At 48.2% G+C, this 20,659-nt stretch overlaps 2 protein-coding genes across 11 annotated transcripts in view; one reads left to right on the top strand and one right to left on the bottom strand.

Annotated features, from left to right (window-relative positions):
- The window catches only part of LOC144112322 (TATA-box-binding protein-like), a 45,723-nt gene extending 37,629 nt beyond the window's left edge, over window positions 1-8,094 (bottom strand). The window contains exons 1-2 of one of the 2 annotated variants that reach the window (XM_077645191.1): window positions 7,995-8,094; window positions 2,393-2,572 (exon numbers count right to left, since the gene is read on the bottom strand). In XM_077645191.1, the coding sequence (XP_077501317.1) occupies window positions 2,393-2,572; window positions 7,995-7,996 (182 nt within the window). In that variant the 5' untranslated portion in view covers window positions 7,997-8,094. Of the gene's footprint in view, window positions 1-2,392; window positions 4,546-7,994 lie in introns of those variants that run through there. The other variant, XM_077645189.1, reaches the window with a different exon arrangement.
- A 6,873-nt stretch (window positions 8,095-14,967) lies between these two features.
- The window catches only part of LOC144112224 (uncharacterized), a 44,021-nt gene continuing 38,329 nt past the window's right edge, over window positions 14,968-20,659 (top strand). For 5 of the 9 annotated variants that reach the window (XM_077645179.1, XM_077645182.1, XM_077645181.1 and 2 more), the window contains exons 1-2: window positions 14,969-15,097; window positions 16,202-16,316. The gene's annotated coding sequence lies outside the window, so the exon portion shown is untranslated. Of the gene's footprint in view, window positions 15,098-16,201; window positions 16,317-19,611; window positions 20,300-20,659 lie in introns of all 9 variants that reach the window. The other 4 variants (XM_077645186.1, XM_077645185.1, XM_077645187.1 and 1 more) reach the window with 3 other exon arrangements.

The raw sequence follows: 20,659 nt of genomic DNA, 5'->3' as shown, positions 1-20,659 counted from the left end.
TCACCTGACGTATAGTGTGAACATGGTCCATTGTCGAGTATGCTTTACAAAATCCCGCCTGATCATTTGGTTGACTGAAGTGTAACATTCTCCTGATTCTATTTGCGATTACCTTAGCAAATACCTTGTAGGCAATGGACAGAAAGCTGATCAGTCTGTATTTTTTCAAGTCCTCACAAACAGTCGCAATGGTAGGAAACGGTGGCACCAAAATAAGGAGACTTTCATTATACACGAGATTGTAAAACCGCTTGTTCTTTCTAAGATGCATATTCGTCAAAACAATTGACACTGCCTGTCCACCATTGTAGTTTTCAATAAGCATGTGCAGTTCAATCGGGAAAACATATAATGAGGTCCAGAAACATACTGCACTCCAGTAAGATATCGTGTGGTATCAGAAGTTGAAAGAGACAACAGAAAAAGTTTTGTCATCAGATGAAATTTGTTGTAATGTTTTTGCTCAAACACCATTAGTAATGGCAGAAATGTTTGTAATGAGAACAAAATTTTGCACATTTACTACAGAAATTTACTATAACTGCAGACTGCAGAAAATCCCTATAGAAAAAGTACAGCAGTACAGAAAAATACTACAAAACAAAATTTTGTGGATGCGTCAAAACTGCAAACTATTTTGTCGTCCTTTTGACATGATTCTTTTGTTTTCCGGACTAAGTATTACGCTGCGAAAACCTGTCAGCATGAAAATGGTTGAAGACAGGCTACCAAGCTCATACCTTTAAGGAATATTATTTACTTTATTCACAAGTTTCCCTGAAAGCCTCCTCGCTGTGATATGAAGGATGCTAAACTGCCCTCAAAACAAACAAAAAAGGTGCATCACACTGTCATGCGAGTTGCTGAGTACTATATTCTTTGTGCAATGAAAAAAATGGTCACTCGAAAGCTCTGTGACAAGGAGAGTGCGGGTGCCTGCTTAGCTTCCTTGACACTCCGTATCACTTCGCGGCCAGATGTGTAGGCTGCATAATGTGTACCTGGAACAAGCGCATAGAGATCCCACATAAAGATTCCGGTGCAAGCCTGGAAGTCAACTCCTTTTACAGTGCATGTATTTAGAGCACAGGAAATGAAATGCCGCAAATGAAAGTTTGCGTTATGCTCCCCACACTACGAAGTACCTGGCTTCCAACGCAAGCCACCAGTGTTGCGCACAATGACAAGTGGGCAACCAGCGGAGACAGTTTCGGTATAAAGCAACATGAACATCTGGAATCTGCCAGATTTGTGTGCACCCAGAGCACTAAAATAAAGCTCCATTATCATCAACATACGGATTTTCCCGGTTTAACATCAAATTGCATGTTATGTAGCCAAGGATAACAAATGGCCAAAGGATCCAAAAGTCCAGACATCTGTCCTAAGAATCTTGATGTCCTGACTACATGCCTCTGTCTTGATCAAAGCAACCCTGTGCCTCCTAGTGCAAATACTGCCCTGCACAGTGGCCAGCCAATTCAAGATCTGGCCCCACCAGATGTTTGGAAACGTAGAATATTTTACTTTTTTTCCTTGATGGAAAAGATATGTGGCTCATGAAAGCGTTCGTGCCATCAAAAGCTCATTGCTGTTAGAATGACAGCAGTGGTGCGCGTGTGCATCCCGCAAAACCGAATACCAAAGAATATTGGTTTTTGATTTTCGGCTATCAGATTATTGAAGTTACAGGTCCATTAAGCTACACGTCGAGAGTTTCTGCTCTATGAAATGCGCCATTCAACATCCTTCATTTCTGGCTGGTCCTAGGCAATAAAGAGGTGAAAAAAATTACCGACGGTGCTGTTCTCTCACAGATAATTTTATTGTTTGAGTCCACGCCTTAAACCATAACTGGAAATCGTTAGAGACACATGAAATATCACCGGATGTACATCAATCGAAGTCAATACGTTGAATCCATAGCGGTTCTCTAGTGCCAGCAATCAATAATCGAGTCTACACTCCGCACTATACACTGTCTTTTCAACAGATGCACTCGGGCACCTCACCCAACAGCATTGCAAAATCAAAAAGCATAAGATAGAAGAAAATTCACTGAAAGTTTACCCAGCCGGTAATGCGATTTTCAACGACATCTAGGTTGGTGCGAAATGCTCCTACCATCCCTAGCGTTCAGTAACACTGTGTGGGGAAGGGTGTGGGGAGAGAGTCGTCGTTATGCTACTTGACCAGCAATAGTGTAGGCGTAATCTCTAGGGAATTGTCTTTGTAGAGAGCGTTAGAGTAGATATGAACAGTAACCAGACATGGTGTGGAGCAGTTGTGTTCAGGGGTACGTGCGAAAAGAAAGACGCCACCGACGATGTGATTTCAACGGGCGTGCCACATACAGGTATCACTGCATGCATGAATCACGATTTCATCTCACTCTTTGGCTCCGCTGCACAATATTTTTCCAGATCCGAAGACAAGAGCCATGGCCCTGGGCTCCCCAATGCGCATGACAAGTGCCGGGGTGCGCTTCGGATCGTACTCCGTGTTGGGGGCATGCAGGGCGATCTTCCTCAGGTCCAGCCTGCAGCCCAGGCTTAACGATGCCATAGTGTTCCTGTGAAAAGTTGTAGCTGGGATGACTGACAATTTATGCATCGTTAAACATCACTCCTATTGTTTCAAAACGACACTTGCACAGATTGCGGCAATATGATAAAGGCAATGCGTTCAGAGCCGTATTAATCGTTGGCTTCATCTTGTTCCAATATACTAAGTACCGATAAAACATGTTAAATATGAATTATTCATGAACCAAGTTAATTCGCCTGGAATGACAAGTGCACTTACAAAACCTTTCGCAACAGACAGCTGACGGAAAACGTAATGGACACAAGCTGTTGATCCCAGACAAAAAAAATGACAAAACCGTGTCATATTCACATTTCACTCTTTTTGTTTTCATTTTATATTTTCCTGTTTAATGTTATTTCAGCTTCGTTTTCTATCAATTTTGTGTTCCTTTCGTGTATTTGCCTTGTTCCGCATCCGTTATACCATTATTATGGTTTATTTTTCTCTATATTCCTTAACTTTGATATGCCCTCACACCCAATGCTGTTCGTGGAGAGTGAGGTAGAAAGAAATAAATAAGTATACAAAATACGATAAAACATTTTGGAATTGTGTCCTAACAACAGCTTCTTGTGATGTCATAGCGTTTTTCTGCAGTACTATACTTTTTTCTCTAGTAATGTTCTGTAGTAAATACACAAAATTATGTTGTTGATACAAAATTTTTTTATTTTATTACTATTTTCTTGGCAAAAATGCTGCAGAAAACTTTTGTGACAACAGAAACTATTCTCTTTTTTGACTGGGATACGCTGAAAATCGGAAATCTGAGCTAACAATCCCACGTTTCGACGTTATTAGTATCCACGAGTGATATGTTGCTCGCTAAAAGGTCACTATCTCCAATAGCAATTCTCTCTCGAGCAACGAAGCTTTGCCACAATGACCCATCATTCGTCCAGCAGTAGCATGAACAAGGAAGGGAGTTCGCCTTGAAGTGAATACCTGTCATCCTTTTCATTGGCTAGAAAAGAAGTACCTTCTCTTCAGGGCGAAAACTGCTAAATGCTTGGCATGAGCAGAAACCCTGGTCTCCTGACTGCCTCTTTATTCTGGTAAATGCCGGCTTTAATTTTGTAGGTAGTGTAAGTTTTAAGATGCTGTTTCAAAAGAATCATGACAATTCGTGCCTTTGCCTAATATTTATCTTGTGCATAAACATGTTTTTTAAATAAAAACTAAAGGTAGCACAATAGAAACAGACTGGTCCTTCGAGGATGTTTACAGCTACAAAAAATTTGCAACTGCAAAAGCTCATGCATCACTGCATGAAGCAGATCCTCATTGTTGGAAGACACGTACATTCATCTAGCCAGCACAGAAAAGCAGCAAAATTATTTGTGGACAATAAACAACCCGGGAAAAAAAAGATCAGAAAGCATGTTGGCATAGCTCCAATGTGCGCCTTTTTATAGTTCATCAGGTTCAGCTGACGGTTATTTTCTCAGAGTGAACAGCCCAACATACTTCTTTGTGTGGACTGAGATCTAATTCCTGCTGTTCAGAAAAAGAGCCTGATAAATCTTTTCACCTCATACACTCTCTGGCTTCATCCCACGGGTGTCATTGCTTTCACAGTACAGTTTAATGCGGGAAGGAAGAAGCAGGTTCTTTTTTTGGCAGAACAGCGGTATCAGCAGAAATGACGGTACCAAATATTTGACATTTTTTTAGCATAGCGCATACTGCTACCGCTCACCGCCCACTGCGCTGCACACGTGCCGATTGGTCCCGAAGAGGCAGGCTAGTACGGTGTTGACATGACTGTGGCGCCATCTAGCTTTCTCAGCTCAATTTGCACATCGGCAGTGGCGGCCCGAAGTACGCGGTAGCAGTAAGCGCTATGCTAAAGTTATTTATAGTCAACATAACTTACGAAGACGAAAAATAGCGGCCAAAGCTGTGAGAACATTCACAGGACATTTTAGGAAAGACAAAAAAATTACGGGACACTTTGGCAAATAAAGTGCTGAGAGGCGAAAGCCGACCACTCTGTGACAATCTTCAATATTCCGTGACGACATTTGGTGGATGTGACGTCACACCATTCCCGTGGCTATATCGATACCCAAGTTATACATCTTTCGGAGATCTTGAGTATTAATTATGCTTAATTACACATTTTTCATCTAATTTGACACAAATACGTTTTCCGACTATTCACTATGCCGTGACGACTTCCAGTGGATGTGGCGTCACACCGTTCTCTTGGATATATCGACGTCCGTGCTATTTCGACGCAATTTTGACATTTTTGCCTATAATGAATTAACTAATTATTCTACAGTCATCAAACTTGGCTTCTAGAGAGAGAGAGAGAAATAACATTTATTTGCACGCATCAAAAGGTTGATCGGCATCCGAGGCGCCACTCGGTCCCAAGCCATGTCCTCCCCCTCAGCCGTCGACTGGGATCTCTTGGATCTCAGCAGCAGCAATGGCGAGACGGATAACTTCACGTTGTTTAGTTTCGTCTTCGTTGTGAAGCAGTGCCTCCCAGGACTCATCCATTCTATCAAGTTGTCCAAAACTCGGACATATCCACATCATATGCATCATGTCCACTATGCCCTCGCAACGTTTGCACCTGAGGCTGAAAATCTTCGGATGTCACCTGCTGTAAAGCTGAGGGTTAGGGAATACTCCGGTTTGTAGCTTGCGCCACGCAACCTCTTCGTTTTTGGTTAGCTGCTTACTTGCTTTTGGAAGTAGCGCTCTGCCTAAATTGTAATGATTTAGGATTTGCTGATACGTATTAAGATCGTCATCGAACTGTAGGAGCTCCTCATCGCACAAGGGGGACAGGGTTGTGCACAAGACACCACTGGGATTCCGGAAGGTAGCTAATCCTGGGCCACTACGTGCGCTTTCTCGTTTCCCCTCAACCCTTGGTGCGCGGGTGTCGAAATGAGCGCCACCTGTTCTGCCGGTGGTGGACTACCGGCCGACACTCGTGCAGCTGTGGCTGAAATGCAGCCCGCGTCAAAGTTTCTAATAGCTTATTTGGCTTCTAGGTTTATTTTTTCCTCCTCTATCTGAAGCAACCTTTTTTTCTTTTTTTTCTTCCCGAGATAAACGTGTGACACCCTCTGCGAACGGACGATATTATGAGCCATTAAAGGCTGTCGCCTTAACCCTTTGATGCCCAAAGCTTTATTTCAATATGGAGCATCACAGAAACTTTAGCATACATATAGGACGGACAAAATATGCGAATTTTGCTGTCAGAAAAAAATCATGTTTATTCATGGCTGCATAATGAGGTGTTGCTCCAGAGCAATATTGGGCATCTGTGGTCCTACTTCACATGGAATGCCTTGAAGCAGTTGCGGCTTGGAAGGAGACATAGGTGCATGCTACACTTTGCACAGTATAGAAAAGTGTAGCCGGATTTGCAGTACTTACACCGGTTCTTCTTTTCACCATACTGAGGCCAGTGATTCATGCCATCATACCTCATGTCCACTGTGGGCCTTGGTGTCACTGGACAATGGATCATCTGTTTTGCAGGCAGAATTCCAAGGCGGCACCTGATCTCCTTTTCAATGGCTTTGACTTCACAAGTGCAAGGGTCTGGGCAATTTGAGCTCGAAAGTTCAGGAGTGACAACTTTCTTTGGACGGACAGCTGAGCACCGTGACGTTTGTACAGCAGTCACCCATTGACAACTGAAACATCAATCATCCAAAAAAATATCTGCATGTACCATCTTTTGGAATTGTGGTCCGTGCGATACAACTCAATGAGCATGTCAGCGAGATCAACACCTCCCATGAAGGCATTATACTCCCTTACGGCAAAAGGGCGTGGAACATCGACGATGTGCTTTTCCTTGCTGTTCCAACGCTTACTAGTGTCGCTTAGTTGGAAGCCAGCATAGGTGGACACAAGGTGGGCAGAGCTGTTATCGAACCATTTGATGATTCCAATATTAGACTCCTCATCCAAGCGAAAATCCACGGAGCCTCTTCCTTGCGCCTTGAGAGCTGCATCAACAGCCAGTGGGCACTTCTCTGTCCTGTCGGCCCTGAAGGTGCCAACACACAGGAATCCTTTGCAACTCAGTTCCTCCACAAGGCGCAGGCTGGTAAACCAGTTATCAAAAAATAACTTATGGCTTTTGTGCTCTGGAAGATCTTTCACCAGATAAATGACTATATCGCCGGAGATGCCGAACCCATGGTCGTGCGCAGTGCCTTTACCTTCATAGATGATGAAGTCGTGCATCATGCCGGAAGAATCTGCCCTCATGAAAACTTTATAACCCCACTTGTGAGGCTTGGATTTCACAGACTGCTTTAGGGGTGACCTCCCCTTGAATGGAATAATTTGTTTGTCAATGCTTTGCCGCTCCTCTGGAGCCACAACCTTCATGTTCTTCTTCAGTCGGTCCACAAGTGCACACCATGAAAAGGCGGTCGTGGCCCTCGGAGTCCCGTGGTACTGCCTGCAAATTGTCATTCATGTGTAGGCACTGATGTATGGCCTCGAAGCGATTCCTCGACATGAGGTCCGCCACAGGCGCAAATCTTGTGCCGCGCTGCCAAAACATCTGGTAATAAGGTACTGTGACTGTCCCTGAAATCAACAATATGGAAAGATACTTCATTTCCTCCTCGGTGATGTTTGCACAGGTGCCTTTCTTCTGGGTAGAATACAGATTTGATTGATAGCGCAATATGTCTACCATATCTTCATCAAAAAACGAACGAAAGTATTCATAAGGGCTTAGCACCTCGTCGGGCGGAGAGGGCAGCTCCCCCTTCCAGTCAGTGTCATCAACGGAAAGGTCTTCTTTCCTCCATGTTCTGTGAACTTTTTCTTTCTTTTTCTTGCGCGGAGCCACCGAGTGGGCACGAGAAGTACCCGGCAAAGCTTCAACATTACCGCCTGACATTCCTTCGTCATCCTCTACGCATGGCTCTTTGTCACGAAGATTGGTCACTATTTCTAGTGGACAGGTTTTCAGCATTTCTCGGATCATAGTCGGGGTCATTCGGGTCGCTGTCGAAGTCAGCGTCGGACAATTTACCGTCCGGAAGAAAGATAAGCTCCTGAATTTCTTCATCAGTAAGCCACTTTTTTTTTTATTTGACATCGCACAAAATATGACCTTATGAGGAACGCGTATCCTATTTGGTAGAATGAACATTCTGCTATTCCTTTGCTTTACCTTCAGCACAGCAAAAACTCCCACAAACGATATCTCCCTACATGTGATGATCATGCCTCCGCATATGCCCGTTGTTGCTCCTGGGCAACACCACTTTTGGCGCGTAAAAGTTTGTCGTATAAATTGCGGAAACACCGTTTAGCCTCCTTGTACAAGACCTTATGAGCTATTCTAAATCTGACAGTTGTCATAGTAGTGCCCTATACCGCCGTAACTGAACAAGTTTACTCACATGTGCGGTCCTTGTGCTGGCACCTGTCAGAACCGTCCAGAAAAACAACAAAGAGCCTGTAAGAGCCTAACTAGGCTTATAATATGCTTAAATAAATAAATAAAATAAAAAGGAGCAGTGCTGCCATCTCTATGTATTTACTTCAAGCTCAAGATGCTCGCTAGTCTTAGTACATTCCACAGATGGCGCCAGCAGTATCGTGCAGCAGGGCACGTTCAAGAAAAAAGTTTTTAGGCTGTTGCTCTTGGGCAACAGTGGGCACCAAATGTCTTCGAGCAAAGTACACGGAGGGTATGAGCACGACGTGTGAACTTTGCGGAGGCGCTGATGAAACCATTGAGCACATCGTGTTGGAATGTGCAGGCCTCCACCCGTCGGTTTCGGATGCACAGGACAATTCCTCAATAGGCCCCATGCCACATGACGCGATCAGCGGTCCCAACAGCCTCGGGGCACTAGCGATGGCACTCGGTTTTCGCCGACCCGACGAGCCACCGCAATGGAAGCTGGTTGAGCGAACCAAGCGACGTTTGGAACATTGGTGGTGGCGCACACGACACGGTCACGCTCCTTGCAGGCTCAGGGGACCAAAACGTGCCATGAGCGTGTGTTAGGTGTTTTTATTCTTTAATTTTATTGCGAAAGCAATACTGCTCGAGGTTTCCGCTCTTGGCCGTCGTCCCGGATAATCCACCATTGACCTTTAGCGTGACCTGTGTAACGTCATACCAGCTGTCCGGTGAATGATGGCCTGACCCGACCACGTGCCCCAAATACCAGACGCTTTGCTGCGCAAACCTGCATTTTGTAGGATTAACTGCGAGTCCAACACTCCTGATAGTTGCCAGCACATAACCCAAATGGTCTAAGTGTTCCTGCCAATTTTCGGAGTAGACGGCCACGTCATCGATGTATGCGCACGCGTAGCCAATGTGCTTTTGTAGGACGCCATTCATTATCCTTTGGAAGGTGGCTGCCGAACTGCGCAGTCCATAAGGCATCACGCGTCACGGAAATAGACCTCTGGGCGTCGCAAACGCGGTGTATTGTTGTGAGTTGTGTTCCACCGCTATTTGCCAATAGCCCCGAGTCATGTCAAGGACAGAAATGAACTTCGCCTTGGCTACCTCGTAAATCAGCTCTGTGATGTTGCTCATTGGGAAACTATCTACTTCTGATATGGCGTTCAGTTGTCGGTAATCAATGCACAGCCTCACACTTCCGTCTTTCTTCGCAACACAGACTATTGGGTGTGCATAGCTACTCTCCACAGGGTAGATTAGACCCTCTTGAAGAAGTTCTCCGATCTGTCGGTCTACCTCATGCCGAAGTGCGACCGGTACACGGTATGGGTAAGCCCTTGTTGGCTTGGCGCCTGGTACCAGTTTTATCTTGTGTTCCCCAACCAAGCACTTCCCCGGCCGTTCGGAGAACACCGTTTCGTATCGGCCTATCACTTCACCGAGCTCCCTGATTTGTTCCTGGGTCAGATGCGTGGACTCATGTAGTGTGGATTCAAAGGTGTAACTCCCACTATGCAATTCTGGAATACCTTTTATATCCCCAAACTCTCCGTCAGACTAAACAATTACGCCTACGTTGTTCACTCTGGCGTAATACTTTCTTAGTCTATTGGCGTGCACCCACCGCTCAGAACCATCTCTGAACTTGACAACATAGCTATCGGGTCGTCTATGCTCTTTAATCGTTGCTGGGCCCACCCATTTAGGTCGCATCTTGTTCTGCTGGTTCGTATCTAACACGAGGGCTTCCTCACCCTGACAGAACCCTTTGGCCCGTGCCCTTAGATTGTATTTCTCCGCATACGCTTTCTGCAGCTGCTTGATTTGGTGATCTACCCTCTCTGCTACTTCAGCCATTTGCTGCCGCAGGTTGATCAGATACTCTGACGTAGCCTTGTTTAGGCCCGTAGGTGGTGTCCAGTTCCCTGTCCATGTCTTTTGAAGGATGCTTAATGGGCCTTGAGGGACGCGCCCATACATAACCTCAAACGGGGACGCTCCCGTGATCTCGTGTGGAACTTCTCGGTAGGCCCACAGCATGCATGGAATAAACCGGTCCCACCCGCGCGCGTGGTCACCTATTATGTGTCTGAGCATCGCCTTGAACGTGCCGTTCCAGCGCTCAATGATGTCATTGCTTTGCGGATGCTCCGGCGTCAAAAACCTCATGTTTATCCCCAAGCGCTGTATGAGTTCACGAGTCAGTGCTGAGGTGAAGTTTGTTCCCTGGTCGCAGCAAATCAGCTGAGGGACACCGAACCGCGCGAAAATGTCGAGAAGCGCTTTACACGTGGCCTTAGCTGTTAGTGAGCGCAGCGGTATCACCTCTGGCCACCTGGAACATAGATCGATAACACATAAAGCGTATCGATGTCCCCGCGATGATACGGGCTCGATAGGTCCAATGCAGTCCAAATAAATCACTTCGAAAGGTTCCCTTGGCCGAGTAAGCGGTGTGATCGGTACCCTATCTGTCGTCTTTCTCCTCGAAAACGTTTGACAAGTATGGCAGGTTTGACAATGCCGTCTGACGTCGGCAGCTAGGCTAGGCCAGAAAAACGCACTGCGGATACGCTGTTTAGTTTTCTTTTCAGAAAAGTGTCCTCCGCAAGGCATATCATGTGAAGAGTTAGCACTTCTTTCCGACGACTCTGTGGGAGTACGAGCTGTCGACACCGTCTGCCATCCAACACTTCCTGGTGAAAGAGTAGTCCTCCTCCTATTTCTATTTTATGCGTTCCGGCCTGCGCCTGTGACCAAGAGTCTGCCAGGGAAGCATCTCCTCTTTGCTCACTGGCGAACGTAGGGTCCGCCATGCTCTCGTCTGTCCGCGGTGGTGCGAGCTGTATACCTTCTGATGCCCCGTTTTCTTCTGCGCTCTCGCTTGGTTCAAATTCCAACTCCCGTGATCAGTTCTGATCATGTTGTGCGATCTCGGTTTCTGCTTGTATTATCCTCACCGCGAGATCAGCGGCTTCTCTTTGCTCTCTTTTGAGTGCCTCGAAAACGTCCGGGGCATCGACCTCTCCAGTTAGCTCATCCGTAACCGCGCATAAAGTGACTAGTTGCGGGCCTGCGCCGCTATCTTCCGTGGGTAAGCCCAGCGGAACATAAAAGAGCTCGGCTGTTACGGTGTGCCCGAACGCACCTCGTAAGCGTACCGTCCCACTTCCCTGCTTCCGGACTTCCTCAGGCACCACTTTTCGTCTCAACACGGTGATGTCTGCGCCTGAATCGAGGCACGCTTTGAGCGGTTGTTCCCCACATACGAGATCCACCCATGTCAGCCGTGATACCAGCGCCAAACCTCTTGTTGCCACCTCAGCTCGCGTTACGGATTCGACCGCGGCTCTCGCTGTCATATTTGCGTCCTGCTGGTGACGACCTAGCTCATTACCAGACCCTACATTGGGCATCTTCTGTGGGTAGTTCCACTGCACGTGACCGAATTTACCACAGCCATAGCATTTTGGCGGTTGCCTGTGCTCGTCCTTGGATCGATTTGCTTGATTCCGTGGCTCCCGCGGCTTTGCCTCATACTTTTTCGGCTCCTCTGCAGCCCTTTGACGGTGCCCACGCCTACTGTCTTCATATTGTTCGGCAAGATGCGCAAGCTCCTTGGGTTTCAACCACTTATCTGTCTCCTGTTGGAGAATGTACTCACGCATTTCGTTCGGCATAGTCTGCTTAGCGCGGTCTGCCACCATTAAGGCCCGAACGTCCTCTAATGTTCTCACTTTCCTACTTTGCAAGTAGTCTCCAAGCGTTACGTCCAATTTGGTGACAAACTGACCCCAGCTTTCGGCATCTTTCCTACAAGTGTAGAACCTGCGCTTGTATTCTTCAGCAGTTAATCTGAGCTCCGCGAGTACTAGCTCCCGAATTTCCTCGAAACTCATTACCATGTCGACCGACTGGTTAGCCACGAGTGCCCGAGTTTTTTCATTCAGGAAGGGCATTATAATTGGCCCCGCGATGTCATTCGGGATCTCGCAGGCCCTTATCATATTTTCGGCGCTTTTGAACCATGCAGGAATGAGGTCTTCCGACTGTGGCATTCGCGCGAGGACTGCCCTTAGATCATCCGCGTGCCGACCCAATTTTTCCCTTCTGCTGCCATTTCCCGAGGTGCTCTGACCTTTCTGAATCAGCGTCTGGAGCTGAATTTTTAGCTTAAGAGCTTCAATCTCGAGCTCCTGCTCCCTCAAGCGCGTGCTACCCTGGCTGCTGTCACACGCCGGGGTGTTAGCACTCTGCCCATCCATAATCGTCACGTTCTCCGTGTCTTCCCCGTCAGAGTCCGTGTCACTAGCGTTTTGACAACCCACGCGCAGCCTCTGTGCTCGGGTAGTGACTGACATCGCGTTCCCGGAGAAAACGGGAAAGGGCCCACCTGTGTTCTGCAGACTTCTTGTTCGTGCTGCGCTGGGTCGGTGTCTGTCTTTCCGTTGTCCACGTTCAGCTGGTGGCGGAAGGGGTGGGAGTCCCACCGGTGCTCACTGCGGTGCCCGTCCCGTCCTCCAGGCCGATGAAGTCGCCAGCCACAGATGCCGCCGAAGTCGCCGCGCTCCGCTCCGCCGGTCCGCTTCCTCGCTGTCAGCGCTGACGTGGAGCCTTGACTCCGAGGCCTCGCACGAGGGTATCGCCTCACTTGGACCTTGGTCCCCGGGGCTTCTCACCAAGATGTTGCGCTCCGTCAACCTTCCGGAAGGTACTGCCTCCAACCTCTCTGCAGGAGGCCGCTCAGACGATCCTGGTCACGGCACCAGTTAAACTTCTCTGCCCTCCTACCGATAGGAACGGCTTTTAGCAGTACGAAGAGTACTTCAGGTCTTCGTCCGGCGACACGTTGCCGGTTGGGGCAGAAATTCCAACTTCTCAAAGCAAAACTTATTTATTAAAGACGGTATTGAAATACAAGGTGGTGATGACAAGGCAGTTTAAAGAAAAGGCTGATAAAAAAAGGCTGTTAAAAACGGCCGAGCTTGAGACTCGGCGCGCTCGTCCCAAGTCGTCGTTTCCCGCGGGTTTTAACCCCTTCGATAATTGGGCGGAGCTTGAGTAATCTAGCTCTCGCCCAATTTGGACCAATAGGAAAGCAATTGCATCGTATGTACTAGTGGGCGGAGCCTAGGGCTCGCCGGTCCGAGCCCAGTGGAATGCGCAGCTTGCTGCATGCGCATTCGATACACCGGTTGCCACGCGTCGGGACAGAAAGGATTAGTGCCCGAGCCCAGTGGAATGCGCAGCTCGCTGCATGCGCATTCGTTCCACCGGTTGCCACGCGTCGGGACAGAAAGGATTAGTGCCGCCTCTCACCCTAAGCGCGGGCGTCACGCCTCGACGTACATTCCTCGATTCCCCCTTTGGGCATGATCGCTCCTGGTAACAGGTGCGGGGGGGGGCGGCATCGGCACCGTGGGCTTCCACTTAAAAACGCGGTTGTCTCAATGCTGCCTACACAGAATTTAGGCTGGTTGCTTTCCCTCAGACACACAAGGTCAATCCTTCCGGTCCAGGATCCGGAGTTTCCAGGTTCGAACACAACCGCGGATGCTGCGTTTCGATGGAGGCGAAAACACTCAGGCGCCCATGCCCTGTGCGATGTCAGTGCACGTTGAAGATCCCCAGGTGGTCGACATTATTCGGAGCCCTTCACTACGGCACCTCTTTACTCCTTCCTTCTCTCAATCCCTCCTTTATCCCTTCCCTTACGGCGCGGTTCAGGTGTCCGCCAATATGTGACAGATACTGCGCCATTTCCTTTCCCCCAAAACCAAATTTTCATAAAACGCCGGACGCCCCACTCCAGTTGTAACCAACACAGTGCTGTGCGCGTCTGTGATTTAATGCCTCTAAAATGAAGTAAACACGCGCAAAACTTGGGACGCATTTCTTATTGTGTAAATAATTTGTACATATTACTTCCCCTATCCTCTCTTCCGGTCCCCTCACCTCTTTCATTTCATTTCTCCATTCTGCGTGCTATCCTTTATTTCCGCTGCCCCAGCTCAGCTGCTTCAGTATTGATGGCAGATGCCGGGGCTAGTAAAAATCTTTTCCTTCCTTTTTACTATTATTTTTAATAAACCACTACCACCACCACAATAAAACGCCGGTGCACTTTGATGCGTTCAGGGGAACGGTAGGTGTGATCCATGCGAGGCCTGCCGTGTAGACCGACGCCGCGGACTGCGGCCGTAAGGTTAAGTTAGTTATTGCGAAAAGGAAATGGCGCAGTATGTGTCTCACATATTGGCGGACACCTTAACCGCGCCATAAAGGAGAGTATAGAGGAGGGACTCCTGAAGAAAGAGCGGCGATGGCGGTGACGAAGCGGGCGGTGCACCCACTCCTCGTCCCCGGTTGCCATCGTAACGGCGCATGCGGACAACTGGCCTCTCCCATATACCATGTAACGGCGCATGCGCACAACTGGCCTCTCGCCTGTACCGCGAAATGCTCGACTGGTAGCCTAGTGTAGCTCCCGCTACAAATTTTGGAGGACGCTTAAGCTTCGCCTTTAAGAGCAGGACGCGACAGCGTGCTACAGCATTGCCAAGTAATCCATGGAATGCCATCGAGTGCGACCCCTTGCCCGGACAATTTAAGGAAAAGAAACATACCTTAGTGGACACCCAAGCCGCGCCGTAAGGCAAGAAAAAATTAAAATAAAATTTTTTAAGGAAAGGAAAGGGCGCCTGTCTCACACATCTCGGTGGACATCGAACCGAGCCATAACGAAAGGAAATTTGAAATGAAAATTGGTTTTAAGGAAAGGAAATTACGCCTCTCTCAAAATTCTCGCTGGACACCCGTACCGCCGTAAGGGAAGGAAAAGACCTTTCCTCACGGCGCGGTTCAGGTGTCCACCGAGATGCGCCATTCGCTCAGGCCAAAGACACTGAAGACACCGGATTTCCTGCTACACCAGCTTTTCTTAAAAAGAACATAACGACTCCTGTGTTCCTCTTTCTCTACTCCAGGGAGGGCTTGCTGATGGAGAACATGCGGCAGAGTCTTGAAGGGGACAAGAGGCAAGTGACTGCTGAAGAGGAGAGCGAGCATCCCCGTCCCCGGGTAACACTTTGTGCACGGGTGCAAATCATCGATCGCTTTTTGCCTTCTGCCCTGCGTTTTCATTGCTTGTGGCGGGATATTGCCGCGAACCTTCCTTCATTCCTTCCTTCCTTCCTTCCTTCCTTCCTTCCTTCCTTCCTACTAGTCTTCCTTCTCAATAACTTTCTGGCGTCGCCACTACGTGACAATATTTGAAGCATGGTGTCTTTCTCCAATTAGAAATTGTGTGTCCAGTGTGCTTCCAGAATTCTTTGTCTCGGCTATGGCAGCAAAAAGCTATAGCTAAAGAAACAAACTAGAATCTGCACTCGTTTACATTGCGAGACTTGACAGCAGGCCCAGTTGTAGGCAGCAGTTCGTGGCGCCAACTGCGGGTACAAAATTCTACCGCTTGGAGCCCTTTGAGAGATATGCCGGTGCCCTACGCAAAGGTTTTGTGTTGCTCACGGTGGTTTCTTGGGTCTATATGATTGTTTTCAAAATTTGGTGACAATGAGGTTTGTGGTAGTGCGATTTATATGGCGGTCGTGTTTAGCAGCTTTTTTTGACGCTTCATTGAGAACGTGCACCCGGCAGCGCTAGCCAATGCCGTTTACGGGTGACAGAACTCCGTGCGTCTGCTGTGCTCCTGTGCAGCTCTGAATGCACCTCGCCAAGCCTTGGCCTCTGATGGGAGAATTAATGCATGCTTGTTGAAGTTTCGAGTGTCCAATTTGTATAAAATATTCGTGTCGATTATTAGGAATGGATAGGAGATAGGCCGCGAATCGAACCATTCGTCTCACTCGTGTTCAACACGAAGCAGAAGGCATTAGTACTTTTAAGCAAGGCTACGGAAAATTTTGACTGCAAAAATCGTAACGAGCGAGCGATGGGATTAGGAAGTTGCTGAAAATTGGAAATCGGCAACGCGTATTTGTTATTTTCGTAGCCTTCTGAAAGGTAATAATATACAGAACCTGCCGCGGCACAGGTATACCTTGGCGAAAAAGATAGCAGCGACGGTGAGGACGCACCCAGCAACGTTTGTGACGCACCAGCATGTTGTCAGGTGTGTTAATAATGTATAGCGAGATGATTGTGCGCATCCTCTTTTTACATTAGCAGACGAGCTTCCTTCCTGTGCCAGTGGAAGAAATCGAGGCAAGGACTCCTTGGCGCTGTGACCCTCCACTATTCGGCCGTGCGGACGCGGCCCTCGAGACCGATTACCCCATCAGTGAGTGGTCACTTTGAGTGGCGTTGTCGGTGTCGGTTTTTTCGAGGGTTTCCTCTGTGTTTGTACTGTGCACCGGCGTATTCTCGTCTGTCACACGTGCGACTTCGTTACGGCGCGCTTGGAGAGACCAGATTCGTGACGTAACAAGGGTGGAAAAGTGGTCGGAAGGGTGCGTGAACAGTGAAAGGACATTAAGGGTCGTATTTTGCAGCGATTAATTTTGGTTTTAGTACATTTGGTCTGGAGCCATTGGACGTAGGCAATGGGAGAAGACTCGTCGGTGATCTTGGCAGAAACACGCCACTTACTTGCACACGCACCCATGTCACACTGGCGGACCGGCCCCGATGAACGACGGGGACGACGCATTTGAACGTGTGATGGGCACCACGGCGTAAGTTACACGGGGTGTTATAGGGAAGACTTTCAAAAGTAACTTCGGCGATTTTCAACACTAGGATTTTTGAGGTAAAAATATGGCTTTCGCGGCATGGTATTGCGAACGCTGGTGGACACCAGAAAAACGGTGAATAATCTTAACTAGTAAGCTGGTTAACTAATTTTTAATAATTAACTTTTTCACTATGAGATTTAGGCGCCTGGTTGCAAATAGAGATCTGTATATCTATCTGGTTGTTAGTAACCGCCATACCAGTTTTTATAATTTAGAAAACGCGATTACCCCTGCCGCTGTGGATTGACAAAATTTGGCTACTTCGAATGTAGTTGCGTGCACTGGAGGGATTGCATTGCCTGCATGCTCTTCAAATGGACAGGTATTTTGGCGTGATGCAGCCAAAATATGTGGGGCCACAGCGCTGAGGGTAATCGCGTTTTCGAAGTTCTAAAAAAACGGCGGTTACTTTCGACCGGCTACAAGTCTCTAAATGCAGCTAGGCTTCTAACTCTGATAGTTAAAAAGTTAATTATTGAAAATTAGTTAACCATTTTACGAGTTAAAATGATTCACCGCTTTCCTGGTGTCCGCCAAGCCTGGCAATACCACGCCCGAAAAAGCCATGTATTTGCCTCAAAAATGCATATTTTTGAAAATAAATCCACCCTGCAACACACGGACTCAGCATGAGGACACAGCATTCGAAACGCGCTGGACGCCCGAAACAAAAAGTACCATTCCTGCACCTCCAAACAAGGCCTGTGATAGCGTCTTCTACCCGCCGTGCGGTGAAACAGCTAAATGAACTATCTATGAAGACATACATGAACTTTCTCTTTGCCACAAAAGCCAGATGCCAGCTCGTGGGCTTGTTTTGTGGTTTTTGGGCAGCCGGCCATTGTTCAGCGCAATCAGACCGGGAGCGCCTGAGTAACGCAAGGGATGGCGGCCAACGGTCGGTTGAACGAACGAAAGAACGAGAGGGCACTATTAGTTACTGTTTTGTCATCAGGGCGGTGGTTTCTAACCATGCAAAAAATAGCGTGCGAAAATGGGCCGCCTATCGGAGAATCGTCTCATGACACCTACTGGAACTAGGGGACTTGTTCTTCGCACTGCGCGGGTCACTGTGTCCCCAGCCGTGTATCTTACTCCGTTATCGGCGCTAATCCTGTCCCGGCAGAGGAACTGGTACCCGGCGCGGTGGCTCAGTGGTTAGGGCACTCGACTACTGATCCGGAGTTCCTGGGTTCGAACCCGACCGCGGTGGCTATGTTTTTTATGGAGGCAAAACGCTAAGGCGCCCGTGTGCTGTGCGATGTCAGTGCACGTTAAAGATTTCAGGTGGTCGAAATTATTCCGGTGCCCTCCACTGCAGCACCTCTTCTTCCTTTCTTCTTTCACTCCCTCCTTTATCCCTTCCCTTACGGCGCGGTTCAGGTGTCAAACGATATATGAGACATACTGCGCCATTTACTTCCCCCAAAAACCAATTGAAAAAAATAAAAAAAGAGGAACTAGTGGTTCAAGTAGTTCAGCTGAACTGGATGCGGAGTGGGTGAACTTGCAGTCAACTTTCTGTGCCATCGCATCAGAGTCTATAGGCCGGTGTTCGGATTAGAGGTGCAGAGTGGTGAAAGAGAATGTCATAAACAGGCGTTTATGACATCCTAGTCGAAATCACGAGGAGGAAATGGGCTTGGGCAGGGCATTTAAACCGAAGGCAAGATAACCGCTGCTCCTTAATGGTAACGGAGTGGATACCAAAAGAAGGCAAGCGTAGCAGGGGGCGGCAGAAGGTTAGCTGGGCTGATGAGATTAAGAAGTTTGTGGGGATATGGTGGCCGCAGCTGTCAGAGGACAGGGTTAATTGGAGAGACATGGGAGAGGCCTTTGCCCTGCAGGGGCCGTTGTCAAGCTGATAATGATAATGAGGGGTGAAGAGAGGGAGCTGGTGAGACTGCGCGGGGTTTCTAGCACCGAGATAGCCCATTCCCTATGACACGGAAACAAAGGCCAGTCTCCTTCCCCTTTTGCCTAGCCTGTGCTGCAGTTCCACAGAAAGTTGACTGCTGGTAAGCGGCAGTGTCACGGCCAAAGCAACTTTGTTTGTGGTTGGTCGCTTGGATCCTCATTGGCTGTTGCGTATACGAAGATTGATGTCGCGACCAAAAGGAATTGGAAATGGAATGAATGGTTAGAGAACATGTCCCCTGGTTTTCCGTTTCTTGTTCCAGATCTGAGCAATTCTCTGGCCGTACTTGAAAGAAATTTTCCTAAATATCCCACCGCCAGGCGCAAGCGTTTCATATGCCAGGGGTTTCAAGGAAGCTTGGTACTAGTTAAAAAAAAAAGAACGGTATCCGGACTAAAGAGAAGGTTTTTTCGACGTAGTAATACCAGTGTTCGCGGACGTTAAAAGAAGCGAATCACGTTAAATATTTAAGTGATTGACTAAATTCTAATAATACAATTTTAGCGATTACCGATAGGCAGCTGATTGCAAGTGAAGATTCTTAGCCGGCCATTAGTGGTAGCCATTCAGTTTTAGGGTTTCTAAACCGCGATTACCCCTCGCCGCTGTTTCTCAGCTAATTTGGGCCATTTCTCGCGCCATTTGAAAACCATACACTGTTGGGAGGGTGCAGAGCGACCATTAAAATCGCAACATTCCGTCACACACCTAAAACGTGACATTCTCTGCCCCGCCAGCGCTGGAGCAGCGAAGTGGTGAGGTGCGAGCTGGCTGAGATTATTGTGTAGTGATCTGGAATGATCGCTTTTGTAGTGTTATTATACCCGGTATTTAGTAGACAGAATAAGATCTGGTTGGTAGAGTTAATACATTACCTCTTTGATTTTGCTTTCTCTCTCCCCTGCACTCATTCGCACACACAGGCGATTTCCGGGCCCTAGGCTGGTCGTTTGCGATGGGCGGGCCGCCGACTACCGCACCGCAAGGCACGCTCATCTGGGTGCTGTACGGAACCCGGATCGACTCGGCCACCAACGTCCTGATGCCGGCTCAGCCTGTACCCGGACACCAGGTTGGTGGTCTAACCCTGGGTCGCTCCAGGCGCACGCTGCAGTCGAGAGCTCTGCATTTGAGATGCCGGTGGAACATCTGGATTGTACTTCCTCCGATTTTCTGTCCTCTTCGGGCTGCCGAGGTCAACCCATGACAATCAGTGCGCATGCGTCCGTTTGGTGGACTCTAAACAAAGACATGCAAGTGCGCTATGGGGCAGCTTACTCCCTCTTTACTCCTTTTTGTTTAAAGGTGAACGTGATGCTTGCTGTAGCCCTCACCTCTGTGCTTTGGTTGGTGTTGAAGGGGGTGCTGCATTGGGCCAGGCTGTATTTGACTTGCAGAGTGTTGACTGGAAGGGGCCTGCTCTTGCGTACCATGCAGTCTTCATTTGGTTGTCCCTGTGGCACCATCGTTTCGGATTGCGCACGTTCACGCCTCATGATATGGCTGCTGCTTTGCTTGCTTTGCAGTTCGTCGTAGTGCAGGTCCCTGCCATGCGAATGCACGGACGTGGCTCTGGTGGTGAAGGCATGGTGCCCCCCTACGCTGTGCCAGGTGCGGCCACTCCTAGCACTTTTTCTCCGAAAGCTGAGGATAGCGCAAAGCGCAACAGAGGAGCAGAAAACTCATATGGCCGTAAAGGGGACAGCAGCTTCAGGTGTTTGAAATGCGGATAAGCTTTGCCTAATTTAAGATCTGATTTCACTTGCTTTTCTGCATTTCGTAGCATTCCTGCTCTTCTGTGCCGCTTGATCAATCCTGCCCTTGCATGCGGCACAGGCAGCCCCTCATTGCACTGTTTTGTACCGCTTTGCGCTTTCCGCACCCTATCTTTGATTTGTGTGCCCGTTACATTGCGTTTGTCCGTTTCTACAAGTTTTTTTTAAGGTCTGTTTCATTTTTTGTGCGGATATT

The sequence above is a fragment of the Amblyomma americanum genome, chromosome 1 (assembly GCF_052857255.1).
Source record: "Amblyomma americanum isolate KBUSLIRL-KWMA chromosome 1, ASM5285725v1, whole genome shotgun sequence".
In the NCBI taxonomy this organism is placed as follows: domain Eukaryota; kingdom Metazoa; phylum Arthropoda; class Arachnida; order Ixodida; family Ixodidae; genus Amblyomma; species Amblyomma americanum.
The sequence above is the reverse complement of the archived record's forward strand: the minus strand, read 5'-3'. Positions and strand labels throughout refer to the sequence as shown.